Raw genomic sequence first — 19,667 nt, 5'->3', positions numbered from 1 at the left:
CTGCATGCGGCAACGTGTCAACAAAAATGGCTAAGCGTGTCAGTGCTGACACGCGTGTCATTGGTTTGCCATCACTGATTTAGAGGAAGACGTAGCCAACTGTAATTTTTTTCTTTCACGTTCCCAATAGTTCTGAAGCATAGGAATGTCCAAAACTCCATAGCACCTTATCCTCTTATGTGCCTTTTGCCTATACTAAGTCAGGGTAAAACAGAAGATGCAGTTATTTCAGCATCCTTATGTGTTTTTAACAATACATCCATATTTGTGTGATTAACTAACATAATGTTTTCTAGATCTCCCAGGATACAAATTCTTTTGAAAATTAGCAGGATTTAAGTGCCAATTTCGACAGCATTTCATTAGGGAGGGAGCAACCTCTGATTAATTTAATATTACAATTTATGTTATAGTACAATATAGCAGTATATAATGCTTATATTGTGCTAGGCGAATAATATAATATATTGTATGTACATATGACTTGTAAGCCATCCTGAGTCCCACCCTGAGTGAAAAGGGTGGGATATAAATGTTACTAATAAATACTGAATATACTCAAGTATAAGCCTAGTTTTCAGCCCTTTTTTTAAGACTGAAAAAGCCCCCCTCGGCTTATCCTCGGGTGAGGGTCCTGGTTGGCTTATATTTGGGTCAGCTTATACTCAAAAATATATGGTACATTTATTTATTTATTTATTACAATACTTATATCCCGCCCTTCTCACCCATATGGGACTCAGGGCGGCTTACAATAAAACACAGTATAAAAATATTACATTATTATTATTATTATTATTATTATTATTATTATTATTATTATTATTATTTATTATTATTGGTATTATTACATTTATTATCTTTCTCTATTATTGTTGCTACTATTACATTTATTTTACTTTATTATTATTAATAATACATTTAATATTTCACTCTGATCTTATTATTATGGCACTTATTATTTTACTCTATTTATTATTACTTGTATTATTTTCCTGTATTCATTATTATTATTATTATTATTACTACGTGTATTATTTTACTCTATTGTTATTAAAAGGATACATAAACACATTTACATTGAAGAAGATGAGAATAATGATTGGATCAGAGTTGGACAGTCTTATCTTAAATTTGAGCTTTATGTAGATATTCAAAAACATTTAACCTACTGATGCCTCAATTAATGTCATTTTATTGGTGTCTATTTTTATTTCTGAAATTTACCACCCTCAGCTTATACTGGAGTCAATGTTTTCCCAGTTTTTTTGTGGTAAAATTAGGTGCCTCGGCTTATATTCGGGTTGGCTTATACTCGAGTATATACGGTAAATAAATAAATAATTGTAGCCGGGTGCACACACATGTAATATATTTGTATGTGTTTGTACACATGTAATATTTGTGTGCTTATGTTTGTGTGTGAGAGAAAGCAACACTAGCCATTACTTTCATTCCAATTGACATCACCAAAGAAAGGTGAAGTCGAACCCTCTGATTTGTGACTCATATAATTCCTATTATTAGTCATTTCATTAAATTTATAATAATTTAATGGTTGGTTCAGAGAACCGGGTTCTACCTGTCTTCAATGCTGTTTGATGGTTATATTCATAAGGCGCACACCGTTATCATTAATGTTGGTTTCTTGAAACAAGAGACAGTGTAATTATGGGTATTGTGATTCAATAAGAAAGAAAAGAAACTTGAAAAAGTTTTTGCAATGTATGAGAGGTTGTAGATGGCTGAAATGCACACTTCTAAGGAATTTCTATGTCTTGAGACAAAGAATTGTTCAGGTCCTGACCAAGACCAGATGTCATCAAGAATCTGACATTGTGGAATAATTATGATACAGTTAATGAAAAATCCCCTGCTTCTTGCAAATCAGTGCAGTTGAGTAAGAAAGCATGAATTTCATGGTTTGTTTGGTGTTTTTGTTATACGGGCCCCAATTCTAAAACTTGCCCAGAGGCAGTGAAGATATAATAGCTGGAGCTGCTGGAGAAACCAGTTATAGACGCATTGCCCTTAAAGTTATGAATGGTTGTTTTCTTAATCGGTCCATAATAGACTCACAATATTGGGTCTCTGTTTGGCGGAACCAGACAATCCACAGCCATAAACATGTTTGGTTGACGGTCATCCATCTGGTCATGCAAGTCCTCGATCCTGTTGGTTCAGGTGTAATTTTATCAACAAAGTTGTGGAAGTCAGTCTAGATTTCTATTATACTAGCTGTGCCCGGCCACGCGTTGCTGTGGTGAAGTATGATGGTATGGGAAATAAAGTATCTTATATTATCTGCTTAGAACTGGATTATATGAGGTCCCTTCTACACAGCTGTATAAAATGCACACTGAAGTGGATTATATGGCAGTGTGGAGTCAAGATAATCCAGTGCAAAGCAGATAATATAAGATTATAAATGGGTTATATAGCTGTGTGGTCTGCACTGCCATATAATCCAGTTCAAATCTGATAATCTGTATTTTATAGGCAGTGTGGAAGAGGCCTAAGTGAGGCCTAACTCTGCCTGTCCCCTGGGCTGTGTGCGTTGCTAGGAGACCAAGTGGGCGGAGCTTAGCCTTCTAACTGGCAGCAATTGGATAAAAACAATTATTCCTCTCCTTCTAATTAGGACTTTATTTTTCTTTTCTTTTTGTTGTATGAACGTAGAGGCATGGATGAGGGGTTGTGCTGCCACGTTTAGTGTTTCTGGGATGTGTAGTTTTGTTGTTTTGTCCTAGGCCGAAATTTCATTACCCTTTTATATATATAGATAGGTGAATTCAAGACCCTACCCATCAGGCATGGGCAAACTTTTTTCCCTCTAGGTGTTTTGGACTTCTGCCTATGCCTGTTATACATGAATAAACAATAGCTACTACACTTCAACTTAGGTGAGATATTCAACTTAACATAGATGAGATATTCTATGGGTAGCACCTAGGGAAGATGGTTCTGTATTATACCATGTCTATATTTCACTCTTCAGACTATAGCAAGCCAACATTGCCTGCTGAGGTTGTTAAAAGTGAGAATAGTGTTTCCAAGAGTTAACAACAGATTCTAAGAGAACAAAACTAATGTCAATGTCTGTAGAGTCCCTGAAGTTTCAACAGGACAGCCCATTGTGTTTCTGGGTTGCTGTGGCTGTATGGCTATGTTCCAGAAGCATTCTCTCCTGACGTTTCACCCACATCTATGGCAGGCATCCACAGAGGTTGTGAGGATGCCTGCCATAGATGTGGGCGAAACGTCAGGAGAGAATGCTTCTGGTACATGGCCATACAGCCCGGAAAACACACAACAAAGTGATCCCGCCCATGAAAGCCTTCGACAACACATTTTGCCTCTTCTTTAAAAAGTAAAAAATGGGATTCCAAGTTGCACCATGGCTCCATGAAGATTGTCCCCTGATGAATATAGAAATTGGATGATAGGAATTATCCTCCTTAACAACTTAAGTAGTTTATTAGGAACTCAATAGTGATAAGTAGATGATAACACAAAGCAAGACCTGGCAAAGCTCATTTTTCTTCTTCTTCCCTCCCTCTACTTCTCCCCCCCAAATGTTTTAAACCTACCCCAATTTGGGACACAGTGATCCAAATAAACGCCTTGCGGTTTGTAATGTTATTTTTCAACAAATGTTTGCTCTTTGGTAAAATGTTTGAGAGGTTTTGGGTACAATCTACACCTGTGGAATGGCCCTTCTGTTGTACTATGTTATTAGTATAGCACAATATAAGCACTATATAAGCATTGTATATTATTATATTGTACTATATGACTATATTGCAATATTATTAGTAATATTACATGTAATATAAATATTATTATTATTATTACATTGTATTATATCATAATATTATTATCAATATTATATGTATATACAATATGTTATCATATTAGTATAGTATAATATAGGAGCCTCCGGTGGCTCAGTGTGTTAAAGCACTGAGCTGCTGAACTTGCAGACCGAAAGGTCCCAGGTTCAAATCCGGGGAGTGGCGTGAGCGGCTGCTGTTAGCTCCAGCTTCTGCCAACCTAGCAGTTCGAAAACATGCAAATGTGAGTAGATCAATAGGTACTGCTCTGGCGGGAAGGTAACGGCGCTCCATGCAGTCATGCCTATGGCCACATGACCTTGGAGGTGTCTACGGACAACGCCGGCTCTTCGGCTTACAAATGGAGATGGGCACCAACCTCCAGAGTCGGACACGACTGGGGAAACCTTTACCCTTACCTTATACGACTATATTGCAATATTATTAGTGATATTATATGCAATATAAATATACAATTATAATGGTGTATTATTATTATTATTATTACATTGTATTACATCATAATATTATTATCAATATTGTATGTATATACAATATATTATAATATTAGTAGAGTATAATATATTATTATAATTTTATAATAATATAAAACTATCACTCTTTCCTGTGTTTTCTGCTTAATTTGTCACCACCCGTCCTCACCACAACAGCTCCTCTCTCCCGAAATGCGATAATATCTATGGCTTTTCACATTTAGTTAATGCAGTGTATTATTTCTTGCCCGCACTTTCCCTTCATTGCTCTTTTCTCTCGCCATCCGTTGCCTCCGGTTCCTTCTAACAGAGTCTCCCCTGTTTTGCAGGTACTGAGTCCGACCTACAAGCAGCGGAATGAAGACTTCAGGAAACTCTTCAAGCAGCTTCCCGACACAGAGCGCCTCATCGTAGGTAAGACCTCCTCCGGTGTATTCTCCCCATGGGGCTTCCCGGTTACTTTTGTACAGCAAACTTTGATTATAAACTTGAATAACTCAGACCTATTTATTCCAACTGTGGGCTCATACGCAACCTGGTCACATAAATTAAGAGCACAGTGCCTCTCTAGTAAATGTAATTTTAAAGGGATCGGTACTAAATAGCCTGTCTTATCTCTCTATATAAAAGAGTGATGGCATCATGGCAGCAGACAAAACAACAAAACTACAGCCCCCCCAACCTCGAAATTTGACACCACAACCCATCATTCACGGCTCTAGGTTGATACAACAAAAAGAAAAGAAAAATAAAGTCCTAATTAGAGGGAGAGGAATAATTGTTTTTATCCAATTGCTGCCAGTTAGAAGGCTAAGCTCCGCCCACTTGGTCTCCTAGCACCCCACTCAGCCCAGGGGACAGGCAGAGTTAGGCCTCACATAGGCCTCTTCCACACTGCCTATAAAAACTCTCTCCCCGGGGCCGTGGTGGAGGCTCCTTCCTTGGAGGCTTTTAAGCAGAGGCTGGATGGCCATCTGTCGGGGGTGCTTTGAATGCGATTTCCTGCTTCTTAGCAGGGGGTTGGACTAGATGGCCCATGTGGTCTCTTCCAACTCTACTATTCTATGATTCTATGATCAGATTTTAACTGGATTATATGGCAGTGTAGACTCCAGGCCCTTCCACACAGCTATATAACCCATTTATAATCTTATATTATCTGCTTTGAACTGGATTATCTTAACTCCACACTGCCATATAATCCACTTCAGTGTGCATTTTATACAGCTGTGTAGAAGGGGCCTCATATAATCCACTTCTAAGCAGATAATATAAGATTATAAATATACAGTAGAGTCTCACTTATCAAACATAAACAGGCCGGCACCTTTACCCTTTACCTTAACTACCACCAATTCCTCAATACTTTATTTCCCATACCACCATACTTCGCCACAGCAACGCGTGGCCGGGCACAGCTAGTACGGTTATAAGATATTTTGTCCAATGTTAATTAATTTATAAATGTATTTATTATTTATTTATTTACAACATTTTTACCCCGCCTTTCTCACCCGAGGGAACTCAAGCGGCTTACAACAATTGGCAAAATTGAATGCTCAAAACAAATTCAATAAAGGTCAACAACACATTTAAATCATTTAATAATACATAATAAAAACATTATACAAAACGTAAACATATAAATACAGTAGAGTCTCACTTATCCAACACTCGCTTATCCAACATTCTGGATTATCCAACACATTTTTGTAGTCAATGTTTTCAATATATCGTGATATTTTGGTGCTAAATTCATAAATACAGTAATTACTACATAGCATTACTGCGTATTGAACTACTTTTTCTGCCAAATTTGTTGTCTAACATGATGTTTTGGTGCTTCATTTGTAAAATCATAACCTAATTTGATGTTTAATAGGCTTTTCCTTAATCCCTCCTTATTATCCAACAAATTCGTGTATCCAACATTCTGTCAGCCCGTTTATGTTGGATAAGTGAGACTCTACTGTCCTTAAGTCCATTCATCCAGAACCCTTGCATGTAAACCTTAGTTTAGACCATGTTGAATCATAACACTTACTCGTTGAATGCTTGCGCACATAGCCATGTTTTTAATTCTTCCAGAAGCCCAAAATATTTATTAAGTTATACAATAAATTCAGATATTAAAAAGCAGTTGAAAGAAAGGTGCAATTTAAAAAATGTAACATGAAAATGTAGTGCCTACCTGGTAGAAAGCCTTAAGAACAAGCCCATTATCTTCAGCAAAAAGGTTATAAAAGGACACCATCTTTTATTCATTTTTTTCGTGTCAGGGGCAACTTGAAAAACTGCAAGTCGCTTCTGGTGTGAAAGAATTGGCCATCTGTAAAGATGTTGCCCAAGGGATGCCCGGATGTTTTGATGTTTTACCATCCTAGGGGAGGCTTCTGTCATGTCCCTGCACAGGGAGCTAGAGCTGACAGATGGGAGCTCACCCCGCTCCCCGGATTCAAACCACCAACCTTTCAGTCAGCAGTCCTGCCGGCACAAGGGTTGAACCCATTGTGCCACTGGGTGCTCCACCATCTTTTTTGAAAATGTTTTATTTGCTTATAAGGCATTTAGGAAAAGATGATGCCCTAAATCCAGTTGCTAGCGGCAAATAGATGAGACGCATTGAACCAGTTGTGGAACAATAAGTCAGTATGTTTATAAATCCCACTGGTTTGAGGAATCTTTTCTGCTTGGTTCTAGCAATTGGATTTGATCCATTTATTCACGTAAGAGTGACACACAAGAACATTCAGACAAAATATTGCATTGTTTTAGCCAGGGTTTAGGCAACATTCGTAACCGACTTCAAATTTATTTGCAAGTTTATCCTGGGCTGTCAATATTTGTATGTTTATACTTATACCGATAAATCTCATATCATATTTTTTTTCTTTATTTATTTTCTTTCTCTGCTGTTATTACATGCCTTGCAAGATTCCTGGCAGTGCTGGCCTTACTGTACCATTGCCGCTCCACAATTCCAGTTTTGACTTTTGCAGATTTAATGATGTAAATTTGATTTTAAATATTATTTTTAGGTGTTTCTAGGTCTTTTAATATGATTCTATGGTAAGATTCCTCCAGGCATTCTGGAAGACTTAGAGTTTTCTAGAGAAAACATCTCACTATGTCCTTCAATGCAATTCTGTGGTCAGTTTCCAGTGGAAGTTGAGCATAAAATTGGTGCTGAAAGATCTAGAGAGTTGTAGCAATTTCGATATTTGCTGTTTTTCACTTTCACGGGTATCCTGTGCTCTATTCCCAGTGAAGGTGGACCTTATATTGTTTGTATTTAGGAATTTATTTATTTTTATTACTGTTGCTTTCTCTATAGATTACTCCTGTGCACTTCAAAGAGACATTCTCCTGCAGGGCCGACTCTACCTCTCTGAAAACTGGATATGTTTCTACAGCAACATTTTTCGTTGGGAAACATTGGTGAGATTGCCCCTTCCTTGCTCCCTCCTGCTATGCCATAAGGGATTATTTCAAGGATGGACTAAAAGCACTGGGATTGGGCCACTAAACCTCCTCTTTATGCTCTTTAATGTTCTGCTTGTTCATTTCTTGGGACAGTTGACGGTCCGTTTGAAGGACATTTGCTCCATGACCAAGGAAAAAACTGCACGACTCATTCCTAATGCTATCCAAGTTTGCACTGACACTGAAAAGGTATGTTCCATAATCACCCATTCTTGGTTCCTCAGCTAAGAGTAGAAGGTTGTCCTGGAAGACAGGTCTCTAGATTGAGGAATGAGCTGACACTGGAGAGAAACAATAATAGGGGCCGGGCTGTGGCGCAGGCTGGTGAGCAGCCTGCTGCAATAAATCACTCTGACCATGAGATCATGAGTGTCATGTAGCAGCGGTGCAACATTTTCAAATAATTTTCTTTAAGATCTGTTGCGTACGTATACTTTAGTTTCCTCAGCCAAATTTCTTCCCATTTAATTTGTATAGGTCTTCCAATATTTCTTGCCCATTTTATCATTGAGTTGTTGATTTGTTCTGTTTCGGTAGACCATTCAAGAAGTTTATTATATAGTGCTGTAATTAGTTTTTTCTGATCTATTTATTTATTTATTTATTTACAGTATTTATATTCCGCCCTTCTTTCTCACCCCGAAGGGGACTCAGGGCGGATTACAATGAACACATATATGGCAAACGTTCAATGCCAACAGACAAACAACATATATAGACAGATACAGAGGCATTTAACATTTTTTCCAGCTTCATGATTCTGGCCACAGGGGGAGCTGTTGCTTCACTGTCCACTAGTGGCTGTACTTCCTCATTCCATTCCTCGTGTTTTGCTGGCAGCTTTATGATGTTGTAAATTAGTTAAATTAGCCTCCCCCCATAAAGCGTACCTAAATTGCCCTAATTGACAGATGCAACTGTCTTTCGGGGCTGCATTGGTCAACAGCAAGCTGGGCTATTTAATGGTCGGGGGTTTAACCCGACCCGGGCTTCGAACTCATGACCTCTCGGTCAGTAGTGATTTATTGCAGATGGTTACTAGCCAGCTGCGCCACAGCCCGGCCCCAGGAAGCCATAGTTCTTTTTATCTTTGCCAACACGTTCTAAGTCAACCTTCCTTAACCCCTTTGAACCTTTGCTCTTCACAGCACTTTTTCACTTCCTTTGGTGCCCGAGACAGAACGTACATGATGATGTTCAGGCTCTGGCAGAATGCTCTCCTTGAAAAGGTAAGGAGACATGAGGACACTCCTCATAAACCTTTCATGGTCTGAAATATTTATAGCCATCCTTTCAGTGGGATCTTGTCAAGGCCGCCTTCGCAAACAAACAGTACAACAGTAAGTCATACAAACCATAACACAATGGATGTAAAAAAATCACGCTCAGAGGAAGATACAGTTAGCTTCAGCCAGTGCCAAAAAAAAAAACCCCAAAAATTGAATGGAGGAAAGTCTTTATCTGTCAACAAGGAGACTTTTATTATTTTTATTTTATTTATTTGCTACATTTATATGCCGCCCTTCTCAACCCGAAGGGGACTCAGAGCGGCTTACAAATTAAATTTACATACAATATTATATTAGTAGCATAGTACAATAGTAGTAGCATAGTACTGGTAATAAATTACTATATTGTACTGTATCAATATATTGCCCATTTTATAATAGCTCCATTCTTGAGGCGTTGCCAATGTTATTTTGCACTTTATTGTCCATTTCATCCGTGAAATACCTTCCCCATTCCGGCACATTCTGTACTGGGTTTTATGAATTAGTCTCCTGTTTTAATATTGTATGCTTCATGTCGATTTTATTGATTGTTTTACTGATAATTGAGGTTTTATTGGTATAATTGTTTTATTGTTGTATCATTGATATTTGATTGTTTTACCGGGCTAGGCCCCATGTAAGCTGCCCCTAGTCCCTTCGGGGAGATGGGGGGGGGGTATAAAAATAAAGTTATTATTATTATTATTATTATTATTATTATTATATTATTATTATTATTATTATTATTATTATTATATTAATAGTAATATCACATGTAAAATCTCTCTATATAAAAGGGTAATGGAATCACGGCACCGGACAAAACAACTAAACTAAACACCCCACAACCTCGAAAATTGACAGCACAACTCTCATCCACCCCTCTACGTTCATACAACAAAAAGAAAAGAAAAATAAAGTCCTAGCCACAGCAACACATGGCTGGGCACAGCTAGTATAATATATAATTAATATGATTATATTGTATTATTAGTATTATATCGTATCACAATATAATATTATGAATATTATATGTATATACAATATGTTATAATTATTATATATTATTGTAAATTATATTGTATACATATATATCTGTATATATATATATACACACACTAGGATGCCCTAGGATGGAAGGACCAAATGAAATGGGATACAAAAACTTGGTATAAATATTTAGCCGATTACCTACTTCAAGACTATATTAGTGAAAGGAAAAGCTACTATAGGACGGACCAAACCAAAAAGACCTGGAAGGGTCTTATTTCCAGAATAAAGGGGAGAGATCAATATAAGGAATTAAATAAGATTATCCTCATGATTGAACAACTATAATAAACATAGTAAGACAAAAAAAATCACACTATATTGAACTGTGAAGGCGAGCAGTTGTTCTTTTTTGTCAGTAAGTCACTACCATTTACTATTTGAATTGTAACAAGCTGAGAATCAGGGTCCACTTAAACAAATTATTGATTTGAAGGGCTATCTCTGAAGGAAATTGTGGAAAATTTTCCTGTAAATTATAATGTTTATGTATTGTAAGAAGCCTGGCTGATCGGATTGTCATGCCTTACAAATAGTTTCCTGTAATGTCCTTCATGGAAATCCGCATCCATCATGTGTTGATCTTCAGGTTTCATTATATACAATGGTGTAGTAAAATGGTGTTCCTAATAAAACAAAAACAAAAACTTGCCTGGATCTGGCATAAACATATCTTCAGGAATGTTCATAGCCTGAGTGTGACATGGGATGGGCACCAGAAAAACAACATTACTTATTGTTACTCCATTTACTTTCTAAATGGAATAACAACAAGTAATGTTGTTTTTCTTGCGTCCATCCCAGTTCACACTCTGACTATGAACATTCCTGAGGATCTGTAGAGCCAAAGGTTCACCCCAGTCAAAAAAAGATATAAAAAAAGAGAGAAAAACAATACACACATCCCGTTTTAAAAAAAAAAAATGCCACCTAAGAAGGACAAGTTATCTTGCCGAGTTCCAAACGTGGTTAGAAATGCAATGGCCTCATTTTAAAGATGTGATTATCCCAACAGCTGTTTGGCTTGCTTTTCAAAGAGATCTTTTTCTTTTTCTCTCTTTCCGCTTTAGGGTTGTGAGCATATCTGACCTTTTCACATTATTTTTTTAAAAATTCCAGCCATTTGTAACAATTGAAGCTTTGTACTCAATGTAAATCCCCAAGGGAAATAAAGCCAGCTTTAGTTCTCTGCTTTGTTTGGTATGTCAGTTGGGGCCCAATCTGGATGAAGTAGGCCTGGCTTCATTGATGTTTTCCATCATTCTCTCCCTTGTGGACTGCTGTAATGTATGAGGGTTGAATGAAAAGTAATGCCTCCACCTTCGTTACTTGGGTTTGGATGGGAATATTTTAATAAATCAAATGCAGAAATAATCATTAGAATGTGCTCTTTAACTACCACTATTCACTTTTCCACATAATCACCAAACAATGGGATACATTTCTGCCAATGATGAACAAGTTTTTTGAAGCTGTCATAGAAGAAGTCAACACTCTGTTTCCGCAACCAGTGTCTCACAGTACCCATTGTGCACAGATCTTCCAATAGCCAGGCAAAACAATAATGTGACCAACATGTTCTTGTGAAATGCTGATTATGCTTGAAATTTCTCTCTGAGTGATACGATGATCGCCCTGAATCAATCTGTCAACCTTTTGCTTGTGAAACTTGGTGGTTGCTGTCACAAGACGTCCAACTCTTTGTTTGTCACGCAAGTCAGATGTTCCCACCTCAACATCTTTAAACTTACTCGCCCAACGACGCATAATACTCACATCAACACAATCACCATAAACAGCTTGCATTCTCTGATTAATCTCCTTTGGGGTGACACCTTCTGCTGTCAAGAATTCAATGACTGCATATTGCTTAAGTCACATTGACCGACCGTCTGCACAGGGTTCCATACTTCACACTTTCACAACACAACCATTCAATGCTAAGGCTTCCCGCCAAATGGAACTGTAGAGAAGAGTCTACTGAACAAGCCAGTACTTGCCACATACCAGGACTGCCATCTGTTGAGGAGTTACGAAGGTGGAGGCATTACTTTTCATTCAACCCTCGTAGTCCGTGCAAAGTCCCTTTGAACATGTTTCAGAAGTATCAAATGGGATAGAATGTGAACAGTCAAGTGCTCAGCAGGCTAATAGTCAGAACATCATATTTCAGGCCCATGATTCTAGATACCAGAGTTTTAGAGTCCCATGAATCATATATAACTTGAAGGCATTCAACAAAAACAGCCATTTCTGGCCTTAAATCAGAGCATCGCTTTTGACCTTAAAGGCACCAAACAGTTGGGTCTAGATTACTTGAACCATTGCTTATTGAACTTGTCCATGTTTTAAGCTCGTCTTCAGAGGCTGCACTTGCTAGCATGGCTCCAAGATTGGTGAGGTTAGCAGGCAGCAGAGTTAAGGACTTCTTGTATCTCCTATGGAATTTCCCTGCACAGCCAGCCATATCTGTATCTATTCATCTCAAAATTATTTTACTGTATCTGGCTATGTAAAAGTTCACATTTCACCTAATTTTATTAATATATTCATACCGTTTTCCGTGCTGCACATTGTCATGGGGTCCACCCTAAATGGAAGCGACGCTTCCGATTACTTTCTTAAGTACGGTTTGCGACTTTCAGATCAAAATAAGAAACCCAAGTCATGATGCCATTGAGAAAAAGCTTTTCTGTTTTCCTTTTTTCGACATTACGAGTCATGTTGCAAAATGTAGTTCTGTAGTTTTATGATTTTGGCAAAATCAGATGGTTTTATGATTTTGTACACTATAAATTTTTTTGCTTGTGTTTTTTGTCCGTGTAAATCATGTAGCTCACGATAGCCAACCACTTTGTGTCTGGAGTAAATTATCAATGTCTGGAGTCATAACTTTACTTATTTTTCTACATCTTGCTTTCATGGAGATACAAGCTGAATATCTTTCCTTTTCTCCCAGCCCCTGTGTCCAAAGGAGCTCTGGCACTTTGTCCATCAGTGTTATGGCAATGAATTAGGGCTCACGAGTGATGATGAAGACTATGTGCCTCCTGATGAAGATTTCAACACGATGGGGTAAGCTAAGCAAAGCTGTCCAAAAAAAATGTCTGAAGCAATCATGGATGTGAGGGCGATATGTCTGAAGCAATCTTCAGTATGTAAAGATACAATGAACGGATTTCAATAAATAAAGGTCCAATGCCAAATGTGATTAAAGGACACAAATGGGCCAGAAATGATGACTCATACAAATGAGATAAGCCAAACCGATATCGCTGGTGTTTATGAAACAACATAGCATCATATTTCTTTGGTAGTCAGTCTCTCTCTCTCTCTCTCTCTCTCTCTCTCTCTATATATATATATATATATATATATATATATATATAGTACTTTGAAATGGTCACAAAGAATAGAATTGACACAAAGACATAGTATGACACAAACAAGATTATCTATGCTGGATTTCATATCACAGAATCACAAAGTCAAACTTTTCCCAAGTGTTTAGGACTATGTGATGTATTTTTGGATGATACATGCAGATCCCAGTAAGGATGATGATGATGATGATGATGATGATGATGATGATGATGATTGTATGACACAGCAAACAAGATAGATATGCTGGATTTTGTTTCATAAAATCACAAGTCGAACACTTCCCAAGCGTTTAGGACTGTGTGATGTATTTTCGGATGATGCGCGTAGATCCCAGTAGGGTGGTGGCCTTTTGCAGTTGGCAGATTGTAATTTTGTCAATGTCTATTGTTTCCAAATGCTGGCTGAGATCTTTTGGCATGGCACCCTATTATTATTATTATTATTATTATTATTATTTAGTTAGTAGTTGTATCATGTTCCTTGGAGCCACGGTGGTGCAATGTATTAAACCCTTGTGCTGACTGAACTGTTGACCTGAAGGTTGGGTAGCTGACCTGAAATTTGCCAGTTCGAATCTGCGAGACGGGGTGAGCTCCCGTCTGTCAGCTCTAGCTTGCAGGAACATGAGGGAAGCCTCCCAGCAGGCTGGTAAGACATCCGGGTGTCCCCTGGGCACCGCCTCTGTAGACAGCCAATTTTCTCACAACAGAAGTGACTTGCAGTGTGTACTCAAGTCAATCATGTTGCTAAATGCTAGTTTATGTATTTAGTTTAAATGCATATTTATGTCTTGGTTGATTTTAGTTACTGTGAGGAGATCCAGGTGGAAGACAATGAAGTAAATGACAGCTCCTCAAAAAGCAGTGTGGATGTCAAACCTGAGACAAGTCCTCAGCTCCCCAAGAAGTCGATCACCAACAGCAGCACCTTGACACCAACAGGAAGTAATGAAGTTCCAATCCCGGTTAGTATTTCTGCCTTCTCCACTTTGGGTCTCCTTCAGGAGAGATAAAACCGACTTCTTCTTCTTCTTCTTCTTCTTCTTCTTCTTCTTCTTCTTCTTCGAAACACAACAAGATGAGTCCACAGCAGACACTCTGCTGGCTGTTGTATTGGATCACACATCGGACACTTCCCAAGTGTCTAGGACTGTGTGATGTATTATTATTATTATTATTATTATTATTATTATTATTATTATTATTATTATTATTATTATTATTATTGGGGGTCCTGGTGGTGGTGCAGTGTGTTAAAGCGCTGAGCTGCTGAACTTGCAGACCGAAAACATGCAAACATGAGTAGATAAATAGGTACCGCTCCGGTGGGAAGGTAACGGCGCTCCATGCAGTTATGCTGGCCACATGAACTTGGAGGTGTCTGCGGACAATGCCAGCTCTTCGGCTTGGAAATGGAGATGAGCACCAACCCCCAGAGTTGGTCACGACTGGACTTAACGTCAGGGGAAAACCTTACCTTTACCTATTATTATTATTATTATTATTATTATTATTATTATTATTATTATTATCTTATCCAATTCAATTGCTATGGAGGTAGTAATTATTTAGGTGGGTTGAAATCTATCCTTTCTGGGTAACCTAGAAAATTCCTAGAGAAGTATGCCCTCTAGCAATTTGCTAGATCCTCCAGTGTGACTCTAACTTCTGGCAGAAGCATATCCTCAGATTGCCTGGAGGACCCAGTAGATTCCTAAAGGATTTGTGTTTTGTCAGATAGGAGAATGTGGATAGGAGAAACTGCAGACCCAGTTTTGTGGGTATAGGGTTTGTATTGCATTCAGGTTCACAGTCGTAATACTGGTTTCCTATTGTGGTAATGTGCTCTTTCATCCACTTTCAGTATGAAGGAATAGTTCCTGAAGAAGAGGAAATCATGGACCTCCCTACAGAGAAGGACCTGACCATCGCAAACCTCATTGCAGATAAGATTGAGATCATTGCCCCTGTGAATTCCCCATCCCTGGATTTCAACGACAATGAGGACATTCCAACGGAGCTCAGCGATTCCTCAGAAACGCATGATGAAGGTGCATGGCCGGAGTCCACAGGTGTTGTGGTGGAGCTGACTGTTGCTGTAGTAGTGTCTTTCCCATCTCCGATACTACAATTATTGTGTTCAGACAGGTCAAAACTAACATACTTAAAAATTCTCTATGATTTGATGTTCAGTAACAACTAGAACACCATATATCCCTACACTTAATTCTTCTGTATTTGAGATGCCCAGACTTTCATGTATGGCTAATTTCTTATTTAATTAATTTGAGGATTGTGCAACTTTAGGTGTGTGGTTACAGACCTTGTGGCCCATTCAGCAAATACATTTCTTAGTCGAATTGCAGCAAGAAATAATAGATATCATATATACTTGAGTATAAGCCAACCTGAATATAATAATAATAATAATAATAATAATAATAATAATAATAATAATAATAATAATAATAACAACTTTATTCTTATACCCCACCCCATCTCCCCGAAGGGACTCGGGGCGGCTTACATGGGGCCAAGCCCAACAACAATATAAAAACAAAAGCAAACAGTAAAAACAAATCAATCAACAATAAAACATCAAACAATGATAAAAACAGTCATAAAAGTCACATACATAATAATAATATAAGCCGAGGCACCTAATTTTACCACAAAAAAACTGGCAAAACATTGACTCCAGTATAAGCCGAGATACCAATAAAATTACATTGAGGCATCAGTAGTTTAAATGTTTTTGAATCTTTACATCAAAATGTAATTTAAGATATGACTGTTCAACTCTGATTAAATCATTGTTTTCATCTTCTTCAATGTAAATGTGCTTATGTATCCTTTTACTAATAGTAGAGTAAAATAATAAATGTAATAATAATAATAAATGCAGTAAAATAATAAATGTGATAATAAATAGAGTAAAATAATAAATGTATTATTAATAATAAAAATAGAGTAAAATAAATGTAAAAGTAACAACAATAGAGTAAAATAATAAATATAATAATAATAATTAATAGAGTAAAATAAATGTAATAGTAGCAACAATAATAGAGTTAAATAATAAATGTAACAATACCAATAATAATAGAGAAAAATAATAAATATGCCATATATACTTGAGTATAAGCCGACCTGAATATAAGCCCATCAGGACCCTCACCCGAGTATAATCTGAGGAGGGTTTTTTTCAGTCCTAAAAAAGGGCTGAAAAACTAGGCTTATACTCGAGTATATACAGTAATTTCCACTTCAGTATGAACAACATTAGTAAAGAACTTCACATGTGCTTCTTACTGAGTAAGCCAATCAAATAGTAATAGTGGAGTTAAAAATAGTCCAAATATACAAAGTCATCTTGTGTACTCACAGTAAAGTTTGTATTTTGAATTGATTTGGCAGTTGTGTACATGTAGAATATTGACATTGGAACTGATGAACTAAATAATTCTTCAAGGATAAAGCTGATGTATAGTTGTCCCTTCACGTTGGAATATAATTTGTGGATTTGATTATTGTAGATCTGACTAATATGTTGTCTCTGGGAATCTCTAGGTCATCTAAGGTAACTCTGTGGTCAGCTTCCACTGGATGTCGGCTATAGAGTCACCCTGGATGATCGAGAGCAGTGGTTCCCAACCTGTGGTCCATGGACTAAAATATGGTCCGTGGCCTCATCGTTACTACACCATTGCAACGAGAGCAACCAGTCTCACAAAACCCTCTTACAGTGCCGAGGCAATAGAGATGTCAGGAGGAGAAAGGCTGACTACCCACAAAAGGCATGATAACAAGCCTCCTGACTACTGCTTCTCCTCCTCCTCCCTCCCACTGAGCAAAGCCATTCCATGTGGTGCCTGGAAGCAGGATCATGTTGGTATCTTCATTGTTTAGGCCTGTTCCTGTTTAGAACCCTTTTAGTACTAATATTGGAATGTGGTCCCTGGTCAATAAAAGGTTGGGAACAACTCATGTAGACATTCTAGAATGAATGCTTCTCTAGGAATTTATAAGCCCTCCAGTACAATTCTATGGCCTACTTCTGGAAGATCTAGGCATAGGCAATAGTGTTGCCTTGGAGGACCTATTTATTTATTTATTTATTTACAGCATTTATATTCCACCCTTCTCACCCCGAAGGGGACTCAGGGCGGATCACATTACACATATTAGGCAAACATTCAATGCCTTTTAACACAGGACAAAGACAAACAACAACATAGCTCCCGAGTGGGCCTCGAACTTATGACCTCCAGGTCAGTGATCCATTGCAGTTAATTGCATTGGCTTGCTCTCCCGTCTGCGCCACAGCCCCGGACCTAGAGATATTTAGAGAGGTTTCTGTTTGAAATAGCCTTTAACTAAGCACTTTATGGTCATAAGGGGAATTTTAAACTGATTTTAACTATTGTTTATGATATGAATGATGCTATGGAGCATTCTTGGAACTTTTATCATTTATTTTTAGCTTTGGTTTTATGTTAGGATGTATATTTTAAGATGATGTGAGCCGCCTTGAGTCCACTTGGAGAAAGGCGGCATAGAAATCTCCTAAAAAAAATAAATTATCTCGGGTTAAAAAAAAAATCAGTTTTTATTCAAGTTTTTTCAAAGTTCTATGACAAGGTCTGTCAGAGAAAGATGGCAATGTCACCTCTTTCCTCCTTTCTTCAGGGGAAGTGCAAGCTTTTTACGAGGACCTAAATGGACGGCAGTACGTGAATGAGGTCTTCAACTTTAGTGTGGATAAGCTGTACGACTTGCTCTTCACTGACTCACAGTTTCTGAGGGACTTCATGGAGCAACGGCGTTTCTCTGGTAAGATGATGTTGATGATGATAATGATGATGATGATGATGATGATGTTGGTGATTATTATTTAAATTATTTTATTTCATTTTTAGTATTTTACCATATTGCACTGATTGTATTAATATGTTGTAGAACCGCCCTGAGTTCCCTGGAGAGAGGGGCGGGATATAAATTATTATTATTATTATTATTATTATTATTATTATTATTATTATTATTAATTTCATTTATATCCCGCCTTTCTCCCTGTAGGTACTCAAGGTGGCTAACAATCCACACTAGAAAAGTTTAGGGTTAAGTTTAAGTTTAAGTCTAGGGAGAGAGGGCGATCTAGAAATAAAGTTTTATTATTATTATTATTTGAAACACAACAAGATGAGTCCACAGCAGACATTCTGCTGGCTGTTGTATTGGATCACACGTCGGACACTTCCCAAGTGTCTAGGACTGTGTGATGTCTTTGCGAATAAAGCATGCAGATCCCAGTAAGGTGGCCTTCTGCAGCTGGCAGGTGGGGATTTGGTCAGCGCCGATTGTGTTTAAGTGCAGGCCAAGGTCTTTAGGCCCTGCACCCAATGTGCTGATCACCACTGGGACCACCTTGACTGGCTTGTGCCAGAGTCTTTGTAATTCAATCTTTAAATCCTCATATTGTGTCAGCTTTTCCAGTTGTTTCTCCTCAATCCTGCCGTCACCTGGGATTGCAACATCGACAATCTATAATTTGTTTTTCAACACAATCATGAGGTCAGGAGTATTGTTCTCCAAGACACTGTCTGTCTGAATTCAGAAGTCCCAGAATAGTTTGACATGTTCATTCTCTGTAACTTTTTCCGGCTTGTGATCCCACCAGTTCTTTGTTGCAGACAGATGGTATTTGTGGTACAAATTCCAATGAGTCATCTGAATAATAATAATAATTATTATTATTATTATTATTAATTTTATTAATTTTATTTATACCCGCCTTTCTCCCTGTGGGGACTCAAGGTGGCTAACAATCCACACTGGACAAGTTTAAAAAGTGCAATGTAAAAGTTAAATAAACAATTAAATAGTAACAATGTGGTGAAAACAAAATTAAAATACAATAAATACACTCAAATGGCATTTATTTATTTATTTGCTACATTTATATGCCGGCCTCCTCACCCCGAAGGGGACTCAGAGCGGCTTACAAATTAAATTTACATACAATATTATATTATTAGCATAGTACAATACTGGTAATAAATTACTGTATTGTACTGTATCAATATATTGTAATATTATTAGTAATATTACCTGTAAAATATAATATACAATTAATATTATTATATTGTATTA

The 19,667-nt window shown here is 37.5% G+C and overlaps 1 protein-coding gene across 10 annotated transcripts in view; it reads left to right on the top strand.

Moving 5' to 3' along the window:
- Positions 1–19,667, top strand: part of gramd1b (GRAM domain containing 1B) — a 246,854-nt gene that overhangs the window by 203,602 nt on the left and 23,585 nt on the right. For 8 of the 10 annotated variants that reach the window (XM_062961375.1, XM_062961380.1, XM_062961378.1 and 5 more), the window contains 8 exons: positions 4,657–4,741; positions 7,662–7,765; positions 7,904–7,999; positions 8,959–9,039; positions 13,091–13,206; positions 14,320–14,479; positions 15,379–15,586; positions 18,204–18,347. In XM_062961375.1, the coding sequence (XP_062817445.1) occupies positions 4,657–4,741; positions 7,662–7,765; positions 7,904–7,999; positions 8,959–9,039; positions 13,091–13,206; positions 14,320–14,479; positions 15,379–15,586; positions 18,204–18,347 (994 nt within the window). The remainder of the gene's footprint in view (positions 1–4,656; positions 4,742–7,661; positions 7,766–7,903; positions 8,000–8,958; positions 9,040–13,090; positions 13,207–14,319; positions 14,480–15,378; positions 15,587–18,203; positions 18,348–19,667) is intronic. The other 2 variants (XM_062961382.1, XM_003222810.4) reach the window with 1 other exon arrangement.

The sequence above is a fragment of the Anolis carolinensis genome, unplaced genomic scaffold, assembly GCF_035594765.1.
Source record: "Anolis carolinensis isolate JA03-04 unplaced genomic scaffold, rAnoCar3.1.pri scaffold_8, whole genome shotgun sequence".
NCBI classification, from domain to species: domain Eukaryota; kingdom Metazoa; phylum Chordata; class Lepidosauria; order Squamata; family Dactyloidae; genus Anolis; species Anolis carolinensis.
The sequence above is the reverse complement of the archived record's forward strand: the minus strand, read 5'-3'. Positions and strand labels throughout refer to the sequence as shown.